The sequence below is a fragment of the Zootoca vivipara genome, chromosome 3 (assembly GCF_963506605.1).
Source record: "Zootoca vivipara chromosome 3, rZooViv1.1, whole genome shotgun sequence".
Lineage (NCBI taxonomy): Eukaryota > Metazoa > Chordata > Lepidosauria > Squamata > Lacertidae > Zootoca > Zootoca vivipara.
Genome location: NC_083278.1, coordinates 41289476 through 41312552, shown reverse-complemented (window position 1 = coordinate 41312552; position 23077 = coordinate 41289476). Strand labels below are relative to the sequence as shown.

The 23077-nt window shown below is 45.2% G+C and overlaps 1 protein-coding gene across 3 annotated transcripts in view; it reads left to right on the top strand.

Annotated features, from left to right (window-relative positions):
• MDN1 (midasin AAA ATPase 1) overlaps nt 1-23077 on the top strand; it is a 101777-nt gene that overhangs the window by 16990 nt on the left and 61710 nt on the right. For all 3 annotated transcript variants that reach the window (XM_060272589.1, XM_035109386.2, XM_035109385.2), the window contains exons 12-33: nt 360-455; nt 1305-1417; nt 1706-1854; nt 1948-2008; nt 2777-2982; nt 3491-3594; nt 4257-4401; nt 5294-5390; nt 6689-6802; nt 8471-8618; nt 8775-8885; nt 9876-10027; nt 17252-17430; nt 17568-17776; nt 18292-18438; nt 19042-19183; nt 19305-19439; nt 19551-19689; nt 19795-19933; nt 20049-20176; nt 20396-20531; nt 22217-22346. In XM_060272589.1, the coding sequence (XP_060128572.1) occupies nt 360-455; nt 1305-1417; nt 1706-1854; nt 1948-2008; nt 2777-2982; nt 3491-3594; nt 4257-4401; nt 5294-5390; nt 6689-6802; nt 8471-8618; nt 8775-8885; nt 9876-10027; nt 17252-17430; nt 17568-17776; nt 18292-18438; nt 19042-19183; nt 19305-19439; nt 19551-19689; nt 19795-19933; nt 20049-20176; nt 20396-20531; nt 22217-22346 (2980 nt within the window). The remainder of the gene's footprint in view (nt 1-359; nt 456-1304; nt 1418-1705; nt 1855-1947; nt 2009-2776; nt 2983-3490; nt 3595-4256; nt 4402-5293; nt 5391-6688; nt 6803-8470; nt 8619-8774; nt 8886-9875; nt 10028-17251; nt 17431-17567; nt 17777-18291; nt 18439-19041; nt 19184-19304; nt 19440-19550; nt 19690-19794; nt 19934-20048; nt 20177-20395; nt 20532-22216; nt 22347-23077) is intronic.

The following is a 23077-nucleotide window of genomic DNA, read 5'->3' as shown; positions in this document are numbered from 1 at the left end:
ATTTTCCTTGAGGGTCAATCTAACTAGACCTGCTGCTTCACAATGGGTGATTCACAGGAATGGTTGCATAAATCACACTAGGAAGAGGCAGTTGTTGTGGGGGACATGCCAGGTCCCAAAGCTGTTACACCAGGAGTTCCATTATGAAGAGAGCTGAAATGTCTGAATTGGCTTGTCCTCTTGTTTTCCTCATGGAGGCATACTAGCGATATGTTGCATGAAGCTCAGTTGTATATTTTGACTACAGTGAACTCAAGTATGGAAGAAAAGTAGAATCTCTGATTAAATATCAAATTAACTTGAATTCTCTCTCTGTGTGTGTCTGTCTGTCTCTCCTTCCTGCCACTCTACTTTGACAGGCGTTGGATTGTTTCACAGCTATGCTGTCCAAGCAAGGAAGTAGACTGAAGATGGCAGAAATCATCGGAAGCCAACTGAACATTTCTAAGCATAAGGTAGATTGGAAGAGTTCACACACGTACTGCATTGTGTAATAAATACCCCTTTTGTCAAGGAGGGAAAAAATAGTTTCATTTCCCCTTCACTGCCAAGAAATAATTAAATGATCTAACTGGTTAGTGTCCACTCTTGCTTTCTTTCTGAAAGTAGAAAGCCACAGGTAACATGGCTGAAATTTGGTGTAGGGATCATGCACATGCACAACGCCACTGGTGCAAGATTCCATTGCCCGCTTTGAGGCAGCAGCTTCCCTCCTGCTGTGACCATAGGCTTCACTAGGAGGCCCCCAACCCTTTGGAGGGAAAAAAGTGGCTGCAGGGAGGAGGAGGAGTGAAAGAGAAAGTTTGGTTTCATGAGCTGACTTCTGTTCATGTAACCACTGAATACAGCCCAAAGGCCTTGTTCTCACATCGCCATAGTTAATAGTTCACTGTAACCATAGTGATCTTTGCCTTTTGAATCCTGTCCACTCACACTTGGAGGAAGCAAGTGTTACATTAAAATGAGGGGTCATGGTTTGTTTTGTTCCCAGCAAATTACTGTAGGTAATCATGATTTGCCGCAAAGCAAACCATGGCCTCTAGTTTGGACATAATGCTAAGCAGGGACTGTGGTCTGTCTGCTCCCTGCTATTATGAAGACGGGGGTGGGGGGGGGAGAGACATACAACCCAGAAAGGCACATTCACAATAAACTATTTACTATGCCTTACTGTGATGTGCAAACTGGACTTGTGTCTTAACTTTCAGTTGTATTGCACACCTGCAGATGGCAAAGGACTACATCATGTGTTTCTTTTTAGTAAGCTGAGTTCAGTATGCATGCTCTTTATTTTTTTCCTCTAGGCTGAATACTACTGTCAACTTTACAAACCAGAAATTGCAATAAGGGAGCAAGAGGTCTCTGTGGGAAGAGTCCAGCTCTTACGGAAGCAAATTCACGCGCTTCTTGTGCAAAGGTATTGATGGGTTTGTTTGTTTGTTTATATTTTAAAATTACTAAGCCACCCTTCAGCCAGATGGATTACAGGTTGATGTACAATAGTGCACTTTTTAAATGTACTTGTAACTTTAAAATTCCATGCCAGCATTTTTAATGATGTCTCATTTAGGTGTGTTTTTTTGAAACCTGGTAATAGAGAGAGATAATATTTGTAGAATTAGTGAATCAAATGCACTTGGAGATGCTTAGCACATTGCATTAGGGTATTGCTAACAGAAGGTTTTACCCTTTCATGTATTGGCAGAAAAAAGCAGACCTTTGCTCCCACACGCCCATCATCCGTATTAATTGAGCAGCTGGCTGTGTGTGTTGACAAAGGAGAGCCTGTGTTATTGGTGGGTGAAACGGGGACAGGCAAAACATCCACTGTTCAATACCTGGCCCACATTACAGGTAAAATGTAGTATAATATGGGGACTTTGACCAGGATTCTAGAAAAGGTTTGAGAAGTGCTTCAGTGTGTTTTCTGTGTTTTGTTTCTTCAAGGGCACCGTTTGAGGGTTATCAACATGAATCAGCAGAGTGATACTGCAGATCTCCTGGGGGGGTGAGTGTCTAATAATTCTGGAAATTGCTGTTGGCAACTGCATCAGCAAATCATTTTTCCACCCATGAGTTCAGATCTTGTGTATTTAGTAGAAGTGTGCATGAGCCCCATTCAGAAGAGTCACTGCATTCGAAAATAGAGAACCATATGGCACAGAGAAAAGTACATAGAGCACCATGAAATGGGGTGTGGGATTCCACGGATGGGGTAAAGACATTGTGCTTTGACTTGGTGCAGGAGAACCCCTACTCACTCTGATCTGCCCCCTTAACTGACCCCCCCTCCAACTATTTAGTGCTATGCGTTGTGAGTTGCTGCCATGTGTGTTTGTCTAGATAGGCACTTCATATTAGGCAGAAGCTGATATGCCGCTGCTTTAAGTGGGATGGCAAACAGACCTTTAAAAGTACAAGGAAGTAGAACAAGGGGAAAGGGATGTTCAGTCTTGGAGCAGCAGGGAGAGATGTTGGAATGAGTGGTGGCATGTAGCTGTGGGGTGAAATTTTTGACATTTTGTGTACCTGAAAAGAAGAGTAAGTTCTCTTATATGTTTCAGCCGGTCTCTAATTTTCAACATGTTCAAGTCAACATATTCAAGTCATCTGTTTAGTAATGGTGTGCAGGGGCCACCAGATTCACCTTTTATCTGTTATCAGATCCGCTGAGGCTGATTTGATTTTCACCATGTCCGATCGTACTGAGCCTGATCTTGCCACATGTCGCTGCCAGAGTTTTCAGTTAACACGTTACTGTTTTCCCAATTTACAGCTATAAGCCGGTGGATAACAAACTGATCTGGTTGCCCTTGCGAGAGTCTTTTGAGGAGCTTTTTGCACAGACGTTTTCCAGGAAACAAAACCAGACTTTCTTGGGGCACATCCAGACATGTTACAGACAGAAGCGGTGGCATGATCTTCTCAAGCTGATGCAGCACGTACACAAATCTGCCATTAATAAGGAGGCTAAAGAAAATGGTAAGACTTCCAAGTTCTTAAGATGGGCTTCTGTTTGAGGACGGGCAGGGTAGAAATCAAATAAATAAAACGAGGTTTAAGCTGAACTTGCATTCTTAAAGTTGGGTGTGCATTTGGCAAGGGAGATACAGTGTACCTCGGGTTACAAACACTTCGGGTTACAGACTCCGCTAACCTGGAAGTAGTACCTCAGGTTAAGAACTATACCTCAGGATGAGAACAGAAATCGCACGGCTTATATTTACTTGGGTCAAATGAATGCAACTCGAATCAGTTCATTCATTTTAATGTCCCTGTTCTGCTAGTAGGATTTAAATTGCATAAAATCACTGGTCTAAAGGTGATTGTTAGAATAACTAGACTTCTACCTCAGTTTACACTATTCTCTTCGGAGCGGCTTATATTCAAAGTTGTTTTGCACTATGACAAATTCTTTTACGTGGTTTCATGAACTTGAATGCTTTTATCTCATCTTATGTTTACTATAGCTTGCCCTTTTTTTTTGTAGGCTCACCATTGAAGGAAAGGTGGGAAGAACTTGGTATCCGCTTAGACCATGCAAAACAACAGATGAAGATGACAGAAAATGCTCTAGTTTTTGCATTTGTAGAGGTAGTCCTTTTGTGGCATATTTGTCCATAAGATGCATATTAAAGTTACTTTATTAAAATAAAGTTACAGTTGCAGTTTGTTAATGGTGCTGGGAATTAGAGATCTGTGAGGCCATAAATTGCAGTTCCCAGGATTCTTTGGAGGAAGCAGTATGCTTTCAAATGTGTGATGTGGATCACACAAACAAACACACAGTTTCTCTTTTTTTTTTTTGCCTGTGGAGGCGGTCATTCGATTTCAGGCTAGCCAGGTTTCACTTAATGTCCTTTTGTAATGAGCACCTTTACTCCCCTTGGTCTTGGCTGAAAATGAAGGTGAAATAGATTTCCTCTGCAAGCCAGGAAGAATGAGTCCTCACTGAGGAAAAAAGTTAATGCTGCAAAGAGTTTGGTGCTAGGTAAAAAAAAGTAGGTATACCTAGAAACACTTTAGAAAGGTTTGCAGATATTTGACTGTTATAGGGCAAAAGCAGTTAATTAAATGAGGAGCTTCCACCCCACCAACTTGCTCAAAAACAATGTAAAAGATGGAATTCTGCTTATACCACTGTGGAATTATCTGGTCCCTCTAACTATAAATGCAGTTTTCAAAACATAGTCCAAATAGACGGCAGCACCAAATGCCTATTAAATGCTAATTTTGAGTCTTTTTGTCTTTTTAAGGGCACCTTGGCACAAGCAGTGAAAAAAGGAGAATGGATTCTACTAGATGAGATCAATTTGGCAGCAGCAGAAACTTTAGAGTGTCTGAGTGGTTTACTTGAAGGATTATCTGGTTCACTGATATTGCTAGATAGAGGAGACACAGGTATTGTTTTTGTCTTTTGTGCAGTAAGTTTTTCTGTTCTGCAGTGGTGTATTTGTTCAATTCCTTTTTTTTAAAGAGGTTGAAATTAATTGTTTCAAACCAGGATTTCCCAAATATCTAAGTTAATTGACCCATAGATCAACATAAAAAGATGCCACAGACCCAAAAGCAAATTATTAGGAATGTAGATGAAACAGACTAAATATCAATATATAATCCACAATATAATCACAATTAACAAGGAATTGTAAAAAAATGATTATATTATTCGTAAAGGAGGTGCATTCCCTACCTATCCAATCCCTTTATTTCTGATGCTCTTAGAGCCTTATTAATTTATTTGCACTATATCTTGTAAACTTTTTCACACCCAGGTCACCCTCTGCACAATCCCATCCACCCTGTGGATCAGTGTTGACCACTTTAGGAAGCCCTGTAAACTGATAGCTGAAAAACTCATATCTGAATAATACTATCTTTTCACCCTTTTGATTCCCAATAACTAAGAGATTAGCATGTGAGAGTTTTCTCCTGAAGAAGATAATTGCAATTCCTTTTCCATGCTGTTCCTTGGCTTGAAAAATAGCAAGTCCCAGAGGACTATGAAAAAAGACCCTTCTGTTTGCTAAGATAGAAGATGCAGTTTTCATCTTCGCTTTTAAGGATAGCTTTGGCTTTTGAACTTTCCTTTTCTGAAATTTGAGAGTAGGTTTTCACCAGCTAGGACAACCAACTGGCTGTGTATGAGTTTTTTTTGTTTGCTTCTTGAACTTCTCTTTTTATTTTTCCTTAAATGGTTGTTTCATGCTTTCTTGTTCGTATGCTTCATTTGTTTCTTATGAGACCAAACAGCACTGTAATTGGACGGTTGTGCATTTTTTCCCCCTTGTAGAGCCCCTGGTACGTCATTCAAATTTTCGTTTGTTTGCCTGCATGAACCCAGCTACTGATGTTGGCAAAAGAAACCTACCTCCAGGAATACGGAACAGGTAGATACAGAATGTACATTTTTACAAAACCGTTTTGAAGCTGGGAACAACTTGTAGCTCCTGAGGTGTTTGGCTTGCAGTAGCCGAGAATGTTGTACTTCTTTTGGTCTATGCTGCATACATCTCTGATTGGCATGTACATCATGCAGTAACTTAAGGATATGAAGGACCTGTGGCCAGCCAGTTTGTGTTAAGACTCTTAACTCCCCATCCCCATCCTCATCCCTGCTATAGCTGGAGCATGCTGGTGAGCTGCTATGTTGCAAAATACCTTTTGCTGCCAATCTCAGGAATAATAGACGTTGCACACACTCTTTGAGAGCTGCAGTTGTCTTCAAGTGTCCTTCATGTCATCAGGTTCAGAGTTGGATACTAGAATTATATAGTGGTCTCATGGGAAAGATAAAAGGGAAATGATCTACACTGCTCTGTTGGCCATCTTCTGATTGTCAGCATTACATGTTAGCTACAAAACAGCTGGATAAAAGGCTGGTTGAGTATATGAGTGAATTTTATGCTCACTTTGATCTCCATAGGCCGTGCAGTCCAAATTAACTAGGCAAGCAAGAGCTGATGGTAGCTTATCAAGTGTTCACTAAGCACTAAATTCTACAGTTGCGTTTTCATTTCCCCACTGATTTGCTCAACAGGTTTTTGACTTACGAACAATGTGACACCAGTGACAAATGCATGGTGTTATCTCTGCCCCTGCAGAGCTCAAAATAATTCAGCAGCAGTATCATAGAAAATCCAATACCCTAGGTTTGAGTGTATAGCAGATGAAAGGATTCCAAAATTTACCTATGATAAAAGGTCTACATTTTTCCAGAAACAACTAATGCTCAGATAAGCCAGTAGAAGTGCAATTTAAATATTTTTGGATGTTTTAAAATGTTTTTTTTAATGGTATGTTTTACCTTTTGAGGCTGTATTCAGTGTAGCACTAAGTAGTGCTTTGTGTGAGAATAATGACTTCTACTTGCATGGCAGGACATCTCTCCCCCCTTCCCCTGTGTGCCCCCTAATCTGCTCCAAGATCAAAAGCAGAAGTTTTCTTCAGTTTTCCTGACTTCTTTTCAATTACAGCTCTTTGGGGGGTTGAACCTGGGACTTCTGGCATGCTAAATTATGTGATTTCTAAGTAATCTGCAAGCTCTCACTTAATGCTACTCTATTACTAGTCTTTAATTCAGTACGTTTGTAATTGGTGGTGATGTCGACAGGCTAGGGACCGTGATCAAATATCAGACTTGGGTATCAATAAGCAGACAGGTGTTTTACAATGAAATGTCTTGTAGGTTCACTGAACTTTACGTAGAAGAGTTACAAAATGAAGGAGACTTGCAGATTCTTATCATGGATTATCTCAAAGGGCTGAATGTGAGCAAGAGCGTAGTGCAAGGGATCGTCAAGTAAGTATTTGATGAACAGAAAGTACTGTATAAATTATAATATTTGATAAGAGAGTCTTTGGGAAAGTTTTGTTGTATTTAACTTGTAGCAGTGCTTTTTTCGGGGGGGGGGGTTGCAGGGGTACGCATACCCCTAAACATTTTGTGAATCTAAGTTTGGCCTCATTAAGGTGCAGTATTTCAATATGAGCAGGAAAATGAGAGTACCCCTAAACATTTTTTAAGAAAAAAAGCACTGACTTGTAGTGTGGTATTTCTGAAATGGGGGTAGTTAACCTGTGGTCCTCAGAGGTGGCTGCACTGCACCTCCTATCATCCCTGACCTTTGGATACACAGGCCAAAGGTGATGGGAATTAAGAGTTCAGCTTGCGCTTTTCTGCCTTTTGAACTTCCTCTATGAGTTGACATTTCTTTGAACTCATTACAGTTCATAACGTCAAATAATTTATTTAAATTGTGCACCAGATTTCAGATGTGCATCCCATTTGCTTTCTGTGCTTTTAATAAATGAGTGTGAGCTCCACTCCCTGAGTGTCATTTTCTTATCAAATATCACTGTGAGTCAAAGTTTATGGGCTTTCCCCTGCTTTTCTAAGTCCCAATATTTGAATAAATTTTAATCAGAAGCCTTGAGCATTTTAATTTTATTCCGCGAGTACTACGGTAGCATAACGTGGATGCCCTCTTCTCTCTGACATTGGTTCAGAACTTCATTCTAACTCTTAACTCCTGAAATTTCTGAGGAATTTCACTGTTTGAAGACTTAATTCCTTCAGAAAACTATTTATTATTGGATGATGTATTACACCACTTTATTTTTCTATGGCTGGGGTGAGATTAATATGAAGGAAAAAGCATTTATTTTTAGCCACTGTTTTAAATAATATTTTGGCTATCTTAAATACCTAAATAAAATAATCAATAATTTTAATGTTATATTTTATAAAATGCTTACAGGTTTCTTTATGAGATTTGTTAAATACGTACATCTGAATATTTTGGGGACTATCTCATAGAGGGCCTTACTCTGTATATGCTGCAACACACGACTCCAATTTCTACGAGTGGTGTGAGATTCCAGGATCTGTGTTTCCTTTTGGAAAAATGGGACACAGTGGAGCCTGTGGTGTTTTTGTGATATATTGTTTATTTACGCATATATACAACATGAAGCCTAAAAGGAGGAGAATCCGAGCATTATACCCATACAGGTGGTCCCTTGCTCTTTCATAGCTGTGCTCCACTTTTAGGCAAGGAAGCATTTTGGCTTAGCACAGACATTTAGTATTGAGCTTAATTTTTATGGCAGCTTTCTCTAACCTGGTCATTCCAGGTTGTTGTTGTTTTTACACTGCATCTCCCATCATACCTGTTGGCCAAGCTGACTGGGATTCGTGGGAGTTGTAGTCCTTCATCAGATATTGTGGAAGACTGGTATGTGGAATCTAGGCTGAGCCCTACCTGGGTTGGTTAGCAACAATATGGAGTGAAATCTCTTTTGCACCCTTATTCAATCCTGAAGGGGACAATATTTATTCAGGAAAAGGAACTCCGCAGCACATTGAGGTATCAAGCCCCTAGATAAATTAACTCCTGTTAATATGGTAGAAAAATGAGTGTAATACATGAAAAGTATGCTTCATATATATAACCCTTCGCTTCTGCAGCTTTTATTTGTCTGTGAGAAAGGAGTGTGAAACAAAACTGGTAGATGGGACAGGCCACAGACCTCATTACAGCCTTCGTACTCTCTGCAGAGCTTTGAGATTTGCATCATCCAACCCATGCTGCAGCATACAGCGCTCTCTTTATGAGGTGACTATCTTTGTTCTCTGTTCCTAAACTTCCTTCTCTCTTCCCTTTTGTCTTTAGACAAAGAGAGAGAGAGAAATTCTCTGGCGTTAGCAATTAAAATCTCTTTGAAACCAGCTACTTAAAACCCCCCCACCAAATCTGTTTTCTTCTCAATAGGGCTTTTGCTTGGGTTTTCTCACCCAGCTTGACAGAAGTTCTTACCCTGTTGTTCAAAGGCTAATATGTCAGCATATTCTGTCTGGAAACGTGAAAAACATCCTCAAGCAGGCAAGTAATTTCTGACTACTAGTGTGTGTGTGTGTGTGTGCGTGTGTGTGAATGGAATTGTTCTCAGTTTTAGTTCTCTCCCCCCCCCCCCCGCCCCCAAGAATTTTTTTGGGGGGTATGACATAAAATACATAAAACAGAACAAAACTCAATTTGAATTCTGAGTTTAATTTTACCCACCCTGGATTAAATCAAGGGTTTCCCATTTTTCACCTGGAAGGATGCATTCTGTTTGCTGAATGGACTGACATCGATCAAAGCCACCCGCTTGGAGGAAGGTGGAAGACAATTGTTACTGATCTCATCTGCACACACCTTAGCAGTACCTTTCACACTGTTTTCGAAAGTCCCTCAACCATCTGGACGGGTCTGCAGGAGAAAGCGGAAATGGACAAAATGTTCCCTCCCCACCCCACCCAATCCCCATAGGATCACCCTATAAGTGAAATTCCACTTACAGGAATGCTGAATCCATCTAAGGTTTGGAAATACATTGGCTTAGATTTAGAATTCATCCCTGCTGATGGAAATGTGAGAAGGTGACTTTTTCCAGTTCCCCTTCCTTCTGCATTTGGAAACATTGTTCAGCTTGTTGGGGGAGTTTCTAGAAGGGTGCAAAAGGTAGGGTGAAGGATGAAGGGGAAATAATAATAAAAACCTTTCATCCTCTTCTGCTGGTGAGATCCTGCCTGCTGTATCAAAAACCTTCCATAAATGGAAGGAGTCCTTCTGTTCTCAGGGGGAGTCTAACACATTATGTGTTAATATATCCCTCCTCTCTTCCACACCAGGTGTAGATTGGGTGCTTGCTTGGTGTATTATACCATAACCAGAGCATGATAAATCTTCTGCATCTCACATATGAAGGAAATAGCACATGTATTCTGGTGTTCTAATGGTGTGTTGCTTAGCTAAACAAAGAACATTGCTATTATGCGGATATAGCAGTTCATAACATAAGCTGATTTTGTTTCTGTAATGTCATTCTAGTCATTACCAGAGCCTAAAGGAGGGAGAATGATTAAGGTAGAGGGATACTGGATTTCAATTGGCGACATGGAACCCACCGTGGACGAGACTTATGTGCTCACAGCTTCGGTTAAACTTAACCTCAGAGACATCGTCAGAGTTGTATCTGCTGGGTATGTTGGACTTCAGCTGTACCTTTTTCTTTCCTTTGGAAATAGTTTAATTTCGATTGGTGAAAATAAAATAATCACTTGCTATTTGTTCATGAGAACATACTTCCTTGAATTGCGGTACAGTGCATATTTTTTTACAGTGGTACCTCGGGTTACGAACGCGATCCGTTCCGGGTCGCAGTTCGTAACCTGAAAAGTTCGTAACCCGAACCCGCCATTTTGCGCATGCGCAAATGCGCACTGCACTTCTGCACACGCACGCGCGGCGAAAAAACTTCCGGGTTTGCGCAGTTCGTAACCCGAGTTGTTCGTAACCCGAGTTGTTCGTAACCCGAGTTGTTCGTAACCCGAGGTGTTCGCAACCCGAGGTACGACTGTATTTAATAATGTTCTTATTTTATAGGTACTGCAAAAAGCCAAATATTAACCGAAAACAGTATTGCAAATATATAAGCAATCGATAAATGTCTTAATTGTTGTAGAAAAGCACGAAAATATTTTCTACATCAGTAATAGCAGGAAGGTGACTTAAACTGTTTCTGTTCTTGATTGCTTGTAATTGGAATAATTTCTGGAGCATTGTTATGATTCTGGAATAAACTATGCCATACATGTTCTTCAGTCTTTTTGAAATATTGGCATTCCGCTTTTTGAGATCCCATGATGTGAATTGTTTGCATGGCCAAATTTTGACGTATATGGGCCTAGAAATCATGATTTGAAATCCACTGAGTTGGGGCTGCTTATGTTCCACCTTGTTTTCGTATTCTTGCTAACAGGCTGCAAACAAAATGGCAGCCTACATTTCCAAGTATATATTAGCAATGTGAAGAATGTAAGCAGTTGTTTGTTTTGTTTTTAAGAAAATAGAATTTTGAAGTTGTCACAGTGGCCGGAGTGGACTACTTCAGAGTAACGACGCTACGCAGCTCTGCATTTTATTCTTTTATTGGTGCTGCGTATTTACAGTGCTCAAGTCATTGCTATTTACACGGAGCGATGTTGTCAGTCGGTTTCAGAACCTCCTAATGGCTTTTGGCGCGTCTTTCTCCAACACAAAAGCTTTGGCAGACCCATCCTCTTGCCCCTCCTCTTCCTGCGTAATTCTGGAGTTGGAGGGATGGGTCTTCCCCCCTTGCTTGCCCCTTCCTGTCCCACCTGGGACCCTGGCTCCTCTACCTTGCCTGAGCCTCGGACACGACTTCCTGCTTCCCCACTGGAATCGGAACTCTCCCTGCTTTCCCCTTTGCTCGGGGACGGGCTTGAACTCAGGAGGGGAGGGACTTCGCGATATCCCCTGTCTCTCACATCCACCCCCCTCCCAAGCTCTCCTTCACCCCTCCCCAGGCCCCCCCCATGTGTCGGTGACGACTGGAAGCCTAAGAACTCAGTGCTCTCCGAGCCCGTTGGTGTGAATACCTCCCCCCAGTCCTGCGAGCCCCCCCCTTCCGCCTGGGCGGACGGGAATCCCAAAAAGTCCGTGGCGTCAGAGCTGGTGGGGGTAAAAACGTTCTGCCAATCTGCTCCTTCCTCTGACTGGGTGGATCTCGGTGACACCCATACCTCATCCTCTGGTTCCTCAAACTCCGCTTCCCAGCGCCATGGTGAGCTGCTCTCCCGTGCCTCCTCCTCCTCCCCCTCCCTTTCCATGTGCCAGGGCTTGGGTCTGTGGGGAAAGAGGGCGTGAAATTCTTCCACCAAGAATTCCTCCTGTATCTGAGTGGCTGGGACCCATTCATTCTGGGACGGTGGAGCATCCTCCCATGCCATGAGGTACTCCAGTCCCCCCACCCCCCACCTTGAATCCAGGATGGCCGTGGCCTCATTGAGTTGCTCCCTGCCTTCCCTCTCCCCCCCTCCCTCGGGGGTTTGTTCGCTGTCTCGGAGCCTGCTGCTTTCCCTGTACGGCGACAGCAGCGATCTATGAAACACTGGATGCACCCTCATGTCCTCTGGCAGTGCCAGCCTGTATGCCACCGGGTTTACCTGTTGCGTGACCGTGAAGGGGCCCAGCCTTTTGGGTGCCAGCTTTTTGCACCTCCCTCTGGTGGGAAGGCCCTCCGAGGACAACCACACCTTGTCCCCCACCCTGATGACCTCCCCTTGTCGCCTGTGGCGATCTGCCCCCTTTTTGTACGCTTCCTTGGCCCTCTCCAAGTGTTCTCTGAGCTGCTGGTGCACCGTCTCCAGTTCCTCTGCCCAATCCTCAGCCTGTGGGCCCTCCTCCTCCTCCTCCTCCCTCTCCCTCTCTGGGAAAGATCTGAGGTCGCGCCCGTAATTGGCCTTAAAGGGCGACACCCCTGTGGAGACGTGCACTGCATTGTTGTAGGCAAATTCTGCTAGTGGCAAGCGATCCACCCAGTCCGTTTGCCGCTGGCTGACGTAGCATCTCAGGTACTGCTGCAGAATGGCGTTGACCCTCTCCGCTTGTCCGTTGGTCTGCGGGTGTCTAGCCGTCGACAAGCTGACCTCCACCTGCAGGAGGTTCATGAGCCGCCGCCAGAACCTGGAAACAAATTGGCGGCCACGATCCGAAATAACCCTTAAAGGTAATCCATGCAGTCTGAAAATGTGATCAACAAACAGTTTGGCTGTCTCTTCTGCCGAGACTGCCCTGGCACACGGTATAAAGTGACACATTTTGGACATGAGGTCCACCACCACCAACACTGCAGTCTTACCCCTGGACGAAGGCAGATCTGTGATGAAGTCCATGGACACCACTTCCCACGGCCTGTGTGGTGTGGCTAAGGGCTCCAGCAACCCTGGTGGCGCTGCTCTGACCACCTTCGCCCGCTGGCAGGTGGTACAGCCCCTTACATAGTCTCGAACATCTTCCCGCACCCCTGGCCACCAGAAGTGTCTCATGACTAGGTGAGCGGTTTTGTCCCTTCCAAAATGCCCCGCTGTAGGGTTGTCGTGCATCTGCTTGAGGACCGTACGTCGAAGCTGGGTGGTGGGTAGGTACAGCGCACCCTTGTAGAAAAGCAGCCCTCTGCGTTCTGCAAAGTCTTTCGCCTGCTCCCTCCCCCCTCTCAGTTCTCTGAAGATGCGGTTGGCAAATTCATCCGCTGCTGTCAGTGCTGTGAGTTCTGCCTCGCTCACCACAGCTGCTCCGCAGGACCATGCCGACGGGGGGAAAATGTGCCTTGGGGCTGGTGGCGCCTCCTCCTCCATGTACTCTGGCTTGCGGGAGAGGGCATCCGCCCTGACATTCTGCTCCCCCGGGATGTAGTGGATGGAGAAGTTGAAGTTCGAGAAGAACTCTGCCCACCGTATCTGCCGCTGGTTGAGCACCCTGGCAGTTCTCCAGAACTCCAGGTTCTTGTGGTCTGTGCACACCTGGATGGGGTGCTTCGCGCCCACCAGGAAGTGTCGCCAGTGCTGGAACGCAGCGTAGATCGCAAGAAGTTCCCTATCAAACACTGTGTAGTTGCGTTCAGGCTGTGTCAGCTTCCTGGAGAAGAAGGCACAGGGTCTCCACTCCCTGTTGGCGTCCAGTTGCAACAAAATTGCGCCCACAGCTTTTTCAGAAGCATCTGTCTCAATGCGTAGGGGCGCGTCCTGCACCACATGGAACAGGTTTTGGTCTGAGGCGAACACTCTCTTGAGGCTTTCGAACGCTGCTTGCGCCTCTGGTGTCCACTTGAACTTCTGCTTGCCTCTCAGGCAGTCCGTGATGGGAGCCGTAACGCGAGAGAAGTTCTTGATGAACTTCCTGTAGAAGTTAGCGAAGCCTAGTAGGCGTTGGGCATCTTTGCGCGTCCTGGGGCTGTGCCAGTCCAGGATGGCCTGCACCTTGTCCTTGTCCATCGCCAGCCCCTTGTCTGACAGCTTGTAGCCCAGGAAGTCCACCTCTTTGGTGTGAAACTTGCACTTCTCCAGCTTCACATACAGGTGGTTCTCCTTCAGGCGTTGCAACACCTCTCTGACATCTTTCACATGCTGCACTGGGTCATTCGAGTAGATAAGGATGTCATCTAGGAAGACCAAGCATTTCCTGAAGAGGAGGGACCCCAGGACGTGGTGCATGAAGGCCTGGAAGCATGCTGAGCCCCCTTGCAAACCGAAGGGCATCACCAGATATTCAAAAGAGCCCAGAGGCGTGAACATCGTGGTTTTCCATTCATCTCCTTCCCGGATCCTGATCAAGTTGTACGCCCCCCTTAGGTCCAGCTTGGTGAAAATCTTGCCCCTGCGTGCCGCTGTCAGGAGATCATCCACTCTGGGCATGGGGAAAGCCACGGGCTCTGTCACCGAATTCAGCCGTCTAAAGTCCACCACAAGACGGCGCTGTTGCGTGTCTTTCTTGTCCACCCAGAAGACCGGGCTGCCCCCTGCTGCCTTGCTTTCTCTGATGAACCCCCGCTTGAGGTTCTTGTCGATGAAAGCGCGCAGATCCTCCAGCTCCTGGTCTGACATGGCGTACAGCTTGGCTGGGGGTATCGTCGCCCCTGGCACCAGGTTGATCTGGCAGTCAAAAGGCCTGTGCGGGGGTAGGTGGTCGGACTCCGCTTCGCTGAAGACCTCCTGCAGGTCCCAGTACTGCTTGGGTATTGCCTCACCCCCTTTGATATGCATGGTGGCCACCGTGGCTATCGGAGGCCCCTCCCCTGGTTGGTGCTGCATGCAATGGTCCAGACAAAAGTCTGACCCAAACGTGATGCACCTCTGGTGCCAACTGATGGAGGGGTCGTGGCGCGCCAGCCAGCTCATGCCCAAGACGATGGGGGGGTCTGAGATGGTGGTGACGTTGAACGCCAGTGTCTCTGAGTGCCTTCCCACCGTCATTCTCATGGGGGGGGTTTGATGTGTGATGGCCCCGCCCAGCAGCTCCCTGCCGTCAATGGTTGCTACGTGCAGAGGAAAATCCAACTGCAAAAGCTGGATTTGGTGCTCTTCTGCAAAGCTTCTCGAGAAGAAGTTGGCGGACGCCCCACTGTCAATTAAGGCGAGGACCGTCAGGGGATAGCCATTTGGGAGCGTTAGCGTCACTTCTAGAACCACTCCTGCTCTGGGAGGGGTGGGCTGGCTCTGCACCTCTCTGTGCGGGTGGGCGGGCTGGGGCTGTTGTCTGCTGACTGTGCCTGGCTGCTGCCCCTTGTCTCCTGCAGCCAGGCTTTCCCGTTTCCCTGCTGTGGTGCTGCGTCAGTGGGGGAGGGCACCACCGTTCCCGCCTTTCCTTGCCACTCCCTGCGATGTGGGCAGTCTCTGACGAGATGCTGGGGTGAGTTGCAGAGAAAGCAATTCCCGCCCCTTCCCTCCTTGCGTCTTGGCGCCGCTGGGGTTTGAAAAGCCCGCGCGCGCGCGCTATCAATCTGCATGGGCTCCTGGTCCTGGCTGGCTCCAGGCGTGGCCTGAAAGGGTTGTTGAGGGAGTGGCTTCTCCTGCGACCGTGGGAACCAAGCCCGCTTTGCGCGCGTCGCTTGCTTGTCGTTCCACCGGGATTCCTGCCTCACCCCCACCGCCAGAGCTGCTTTGCTCAGCTGATCCATAGTACTGGGCTTTGGACCTCTCGAGAGTTCATCCTTCACCTCCTCGCTCAAACCCAAGTAAAACGCAGCTTGCATGGGAGGCGAATCCAAAACCCACCCCAGTCTGTGCACCAGCATGGTGAATTTCGCCCAATATGCGCGAACTGTCATATTTCCTTGGCGTAAATTATGCAGTTCCTCCTTAGTCTGGTCCAAATGACTATCGGACGAATACATCGTCCTCAAACCTTCTAGAAATTGTTGGACATTTTTCATGCAAGGATTCTTGGTTGCGATTAATGGTCTTAGCCACTCCCTGGCTGCTCCGGTGAGATGTTCCACAATAAACGCTACTCTGTGCTCATCATCGGGGAACTCATTCTGGTGCAGCTCAAGAGCATACACGATCTCAGTCTCAAAGCCCTGAAACTCCTTCGGGTCTCCATTGAACTTGCTTACAAGGGTCCCTGCTCTCCTTCCTGGCAGCACTTGGACTTGGGGAGCCCCTCCCGCCTTGTTTTTCTCTGCATCCAGCTTGTTTTGGAGGTCTACCGCCACCGCCCTTAAATGCTGCTCTTTTTCCTGGAGCTCTCTCACCTGTTCCGCAAGTTGTAGCCGGTCGTCCTGGACCTTCTTAGTCTCCTCTTTAGCTGCCTTCAATTCTCCCTGCGCCTGCAGCGACAGCTGTTGCAGTTCTAGCTGGGCTTGCTCAGCGATCTGCCGCCACTTCTCCGCCTCGGACACGCTCATCCCGGCAACTCCGAAGTAGCCCAAAAATGATTAGGAGGTTGCTGTCACAGTGGCCGGAGTGGACTACTTCAGAGTAACGACGCTACGCAGCTCTGCATTTTATTCTTTTATTGGTGCTGCGTATTTACAGTGCTCAAGTCATTGCTATTTACACGGAGCGATGTTGTCAGTCGGTTTCAGAACCTCCTAATGGCTTTTGGCGCGTCTTTCTCCAACACAAAAGCTTTGGCAGACCCATCCTCTTGCCCCTCCTCTTCCTGCGTAATTCTGGAGTTGGAGGGATGGGTCTTCCCCCCTTGCTTGCCCCTTCCTGTCCCACCTGGGACCCTGGCTCCTCTACCTTGCCTGAGCCTCGGACACGACTTCCTGCTTCCCCACTGGAATCGGAACTCTCCCTGCTTTCCCCTTTGCTCGGGGACGGGCTTGAACTCAGGAGGGGAGGGACTTCGCGATATCCCCTGTCTCTCACAGAAGTGTTTAAGACTCTTATCAAGTATATACAATATACAAGCGCCTCTTTGCTCCATGGGAGCAAACATGACTACAATAAATACGTAGTTCAGACATTTGCTGGAGGAGGCGTATTGTTGTCAGTTGTCCCTAGCTTTGACTCTTGTTTGTTCTGAACTTCAGCAAACTTTTCTTTTTTTCATCACACAACACAACAGGAAGCCCAAGTCTCATTTCTGGAAGTGCTCTTAATCAATATATGTTGTAAAAAGACCTTGAAGCCAATCAAGTACATTGGTACCTCGGTTTACGAACTTAAATCTGTTCTGGAAGTCTGTTCTTAAACCGAAACCATTCTTAAACCGAGGCGTGCTTTCCCTAATGAGGCATCCCGCTGCCGGTGCCCTTCAGTTCGTAAACTGAATAGTTCGTAAACAGGGCTGTTCTTAAACTGAGGTACCACTGTAGCTTCTTATAATAATAATAGTAATAGTAATAATTCACCACCATAATACACACACCTAACTTGGCTGTTTTCTAATTCTTTAAGGACTTATCCAGTGTTGATTCAAGGAGATACGTCCATTGGTAAAACCAGTTTAATACGCTGGGTGGCTGCTGCAACTGGGAACCATTGTGTTAGGATTAACAATCATGAACATACTGACATCCAAGAGTACATTGGCTGTTATACTTCAGATCCATCTGGGAAGCTGATATTTAAGGAAGGTAGGACTTTGATTACTACCTCAATCACTCAGTGTTTCCTTGGCAGCTGGCTCTCCCACTTGCTCAAACAGATGCTTGCCTGGCTTGCCTCAAGTGGGCAACTCATTTATTTCTTTTTTTCTGTAAATGCTTCATAGGTGTCCTCATTGATGCTATGCGAAAGGGCTACTGGATAATCCTGGATGAACTCAACCTGGCACCCACTGATGTTTTGGAGGCCCTGAACAGATTATTGGATGACAACAGAGAGCTGTTCATAACAGAAACCCAAGAAACAGTCAAAGCTCACCCAAGATTCATGCTCTTTGCTACACAGAATCCTCCAGGGCTCTATGGAGGCAGGAAGGTACATACATAGTTTCCTCAGAAGACCTCATGGACCTCAAGGACCTCATGGTGGCATATGTGATTTCTCTCTTTCACCTCAGTCCTGTGCGGTAGGTTAGGCTGAGTGATAGTTTGAGTGAAAGACTGGCCTACGATCACCAAGTGAGCTTTATAGCTAAGTGGTGAGTTGAACCTGAGTCTTCCCCACTCCTAGTCAAACACTCTATAGTCTTTGTAGCATATCCAGAACCAATAGTGAAATCAGTCTCCCAAGTTGCCAATCCAAAATGGTACCATCCACACACAAGAGAGAGGCGTCAACAGAGTTGGGAGAACCCCACTATTTGCAAGACGTGCACAGAAATCTTCAAGGGGGGGATTAAGAGGACAAACCCATTGAGTATGAACATGTTCAGTGGCCGTGAAATGCTAGCTGGCTGTTTGAGGGTGGGAAACTCGTGTTAAGTTTTCAGTGTGTGTGAATTTCTCAGTAGTTTAACACTTGACAGGTGGCTTTTGTGTGTGTGTTTTAAGGTATTGTCCAGAGCTTTCAGGAACAGATTTGTGGAGCTGCATTTTGATGAGCTACCAAGTACAGAGCTAGAAACCATCCTGCACAAAAGATGCCACCTTCCACCTTCGTACTGCAGTAAACTTGTCAAAGTCATGCTGGAGTTGCAGGTATGGACAGTAATCTTTTTTTCTCCTGATGAGAAAAGAATGGAGAAGCATTAGTCACCCGAGCCCTATTTGTAGTTTGGTGTCATCTACTCAAAGCGCACACGTTTATTGGCTTTGGGGTTTTGGAGTGGGGTGGTGGTGGTGGTATTGTTGAGCTACATAGCAACTTGTCAGAATATGTTTGGCCCAACGGACTGATGGTCATTACTGAAATGTTGGTGAAATGTGGACAAAGAAATGCTACGAAGACAACTTGGAGAATTGGTGGTAAGGAGGGGAGGCATTGCAAGAGTAGTGAGAAATGCAGCTGTGGGTACAGAAAATTGTGTTGGATTGTGAATGCTTACTTTTATTTACAGGTGGGTAGCCATGTTGGTCTGATGTAGTTGAAACAAAATTTAAAAATTCCTTCCAGCAGCACCTTAGAGACCAACTAAGTTTGTCATTGGTATGAGCTTTCGTGTGCATGCACACTGTGTCTCCGAAGAAGTGTGCATGTACACGAAAACTCATACCAATGACAAACTTAGTTGGTCTCTAAGGTGCTGCTGGAAGGAATTTTTTAATTTTGTTTTGCTTACTTTTATGTCCTTTTAAATCTAGTCTTATCGCAGAGGTTCCTCAGTGTTTGCAGGCAAGCATGGCTTCATTACCCTTCGGGATCTCTTTCGCTGGGCTGAAAGGTACCGATTAGCAGAACAGATGGAGAAGGAGTATGATTGGCTTCAGCATTTAGCAAATGACGGTGAGTCTCCACTCATTTCTTTTCAACTTACACAGCCGGTGTGTCCAGTTCAGTAGCCACATTTCAACCATCTTTCAAAAGCGGTGAACATCTTGATGAACTGCTGTCTTTCCCCTACTAGGATTTATGCTTCTGGCAGGAAGGGTCAGGAAACAAGAAGAAGTTGACGTTATCCAAACAGTCATTGAAAAACACTTTAAGAGAAAGCTGCACCCCCAGCATCTCTTCTCAGAAGAAAGTGTAAAGAAGCAAATGGGTAAGTTTGAAAAACGATAACGATAATAAAAGAGGGTTTAATGTTTGGCTACAACTAATTAATTTGTTTTTGTTTCTTTCCTTCCCCAACCCCATTACCACTTTGAACCAGCTAAAGCATCTACATGGACATCTATAATGGGCGATGAATTCAGTCACATTGTGTGGACTAAAGGGATGACAAGGCTTGCCATTTTGGCAGGCCGAGCATTAGAGTTTGGTGAACCTATACTTCTGGTTGGAGACACAGGGTAAACCAGTCTTCATTATATTCATTATTAGTTTTATTTATTTTTTGCGTAGAGCAACAGACAAGTATTTGGAGTTTAATTGACTGCAAGCTTTTTGTTATGCAGGTGTGGCAAAACTACCATTTGTCAGATATTTGCAGCATTGGCAAAGCGGAAATTACATTCTGTGAACTGTCACTTGCACATGGAGACCTCTGACTTCCTGGGCGGACTGCGACCCGTCAGGCAGAGATCAAAGGATGAGGTAAGTTGGCATTATGGTGCCTGATATAATTGAGAGCTTGAAAAATCCACAAAGTGTGTGTCTGCACACACACACACACACTCTTGATCAGACTTTCCCTTTTTCTTTCAAACAGGAATTTGATGGTTCTAGGCTGTTTGAATGGCATGATGGAGCCCTTGTTTTAGCAATGAGAGAGGATGGCTTTTTTCTCATGGATGAGATTTCATTGGCAGATGATTCTGTTCTAGAAAGACTGAATAGGTATGCACTTGAAAATTGGGCATTTTTTAGTCTGTTGTCTTGGCGTATCACTCACAAATGCAAGTTGGATAAATCTTAACTTTTCCCTGGCTTCTTCTGATTCTTGCTGCTCTAAATGATAGTTGCAAAGCTTCTGTCGATTAGGCATGTCTCTAGTGTTTTGTATGGATATTTGGAAATTTAACAAGAGTAAAGATTGAGAACATGGTTTTATTTCAGCGTCCTTGAAACTGAAAAGACGCTAGTGTTGGCTGAAAAAGCCAGTGAGGACAATGAAGTAGAACTGCTGACCGCAGGAAAGAAGTTTCGTATTTTAGCCACAATGAATCCTGGCGGCGACTTTGGGAAGAAAGAGGTAATGTAAGAAAATGCCGTTCTGTGCTGGCTGCCACTTTCAATTACCTATAGGTTTAGAATAAAAAAAATGCCTATGCTGTCTTGGTCTTAGGGTTTTTCTAGAAGCTTGTAAGGCATTGCAACCAGTCCCACACCCTACCTTTCCCAGACCCCAGACTCTTTGATAGTTACATTTTCCTTATCGCATGGCTGTCCTTTGCAGGCTACAGCTGCTTGGGAGCCCCATGCCCTTATCTGTAAGAAAGGCCACACACATTCACACTCCCAGTTCTTTTATTTATGACCTAATTACCACAGGGAGGAAGACACAGGATAGCTGTTACTGCCAGGCCTTTCAAGTCAAGTAGGTTATATTTCAAGGAGTAAAGAGTATTAAATAATATTAAACGGTTAGGAAAAGCTGTTTCAGTATAAATTCATATCTCATTTGTTTCACCACATAGTGATCCTTTGCAGGGGAAGGTGGCCATCAGACTGAAAAAAGATTCCCTGCCCCTACCTAGCTCCACATGGAGAGATTTATTTGCAGCTCTGATACCCTGTTTCCCCTTTTTTAATACGTAGTCATAAAGTAAGCCATGGCAGGGTTTTTAAGTATTTGAGAAATATAAGACATACCCCGAAAATAAGCCATACTTCCGCGCCGCGGAAACCAACCTCCACAGGCACCTCCACTCACAGAGTCACTCCATGCAGCCAGCAATGCAGGAGCGCGATCAGCTATGATGAGGCGCTCCAAGAGCTCCGCTTAACAGCTGATCGCGCTCCCGCCTTGCTGGCTGCATCCCCGCGCTCTGCCTTCTCGTTCACCGCCATCCCTGCCACTTCCGTGCTTGCCGCCACTGCTGGGCTCACTGCTTCTTCCTTGCCTGGCCCGGCCAAGGAGCTTGGAGCGCCCTGCAGCGGCGGGCGGAGCGCATGAGCCAGCGTCCTCTGCCTGGCCCGGCCAAAGACGCCTGCCACCCCGCCACCCGGAACTGGGGGCTGCTGCAGCGCCGAGCACTCAAGACAGCCCAGCAGCGCCCTGAGCCAGCGCCCTGAACCGTAAAAACCGTACCGGTAATAAAAAAAATAAGACATCCCACCAAAAGTAAGCCACCCTGTGTTTTTTGAGGGGGGAAAAGTTATAAGACGGTGTCTTAAAAAGGGGGAAACACGGTAGCTAATTTGATTGCTGGAACCGAGTAAATGCGTTATTTTCTAGATAGAATTAATCAGAAAAATGTGGAAATAGTTGAGATTAATAAAATTAGCGATGGTGAAGAAAATGCAGCATAAAGAGGTGTGGGTTGGGATCCTGTAGTAGATCATATTATAAGATTATCAGGGGCAGGAATTAATGTCATGCTCCTGTGGGAATGTCATAAAATATCAAGACTATTAAGCTGCAAGTATTAAGTTTGTATGAGTAAATTTTTTTAAGGATAAATTAGGTCTAATAAAACACTCATTTTAAAAAAGTAAAACTCATTTTTATGCAGTTTTGTTCTCTGACACACACTATTCTAACCTATTGTGCCTTTTGATACTCTCTTACACATTATTTATAGCAATACGTTTTCCCTCATTTTATAATTCTTCTGTTTTCTCTCTTTATCCCAGTAACCCTTTTTAAGGATTCTTAAATTTTCCTCTGAGCAGTTCACTTCATAATAACTGCACTTAATATTTTCTTGCCCATAGTTGTCACCTGCCTTGCGTAATAGATTTACAGAGATATGGTGTCCGCAAAGTAACAACCGTGTGGATTTAATGCAAATTGTAAACCATAATCTTCATCCAGGACTCTGCTTTGCCAAACAGAATGACAAAGGTAAATATCATAGGTATTTGTTCACCAACTCTATCACCTACTTATTCTCTCTGGGTGTCCCTCTGCTTTTATCAGTAATGGGAGACCTTTTCAGCACGAGGGTCACAATAGGTTCAGGCATGTCTTCACCTCTCCCTTCTTCCTTAAAGCTTTCTCTCCTTACTCTAGTTAGTTTTAGGGCTGCCGTACTCTGCTGGTTTAATCACATTCAGGCAGGATTTTCCATCCTTTGTAGCCAGGAATAAAAAAAGAAAGAACAAACTTCAGAAAGGCTTCAGAAAAGTTGTTAACCGTCAAAGAGTCTTTTATGAAACTGCTAAAGCAGTTTCAAAACCAGTGAAGTGGTTTTGTTGCTGAAAAACGTCTGCAATCACTTCTGAGTATCTTCCTCCCTAGTAACCAGCCTGCACTCCTCTGTTTCTGTGTCCCAGTGGGGTTTCCTTCTAAAAGACCCTCTGTTCTTGCAAGTCGGCTTCTCTCCGATTCTGAAAGCTAAGAAGTTAGTTCAGGCGTTCTGAAATAGTCTCTCTCTCTTAAACGCTGCCCATAGGTTTTTCTCTAGGCTAAATAATATTCCTGTGGAGAAGTCCCACGGGACTCCTGCTACAAATGGCACAGACTGAAGGTTCCACTTACCTGTTTTAGCAGATAACAGAATTTGCAAACAGGTGTGATCTTGCGATACTGGAATTTTTCACTTGAGATTTAGTCCAATGCATGTTTATCCGGCA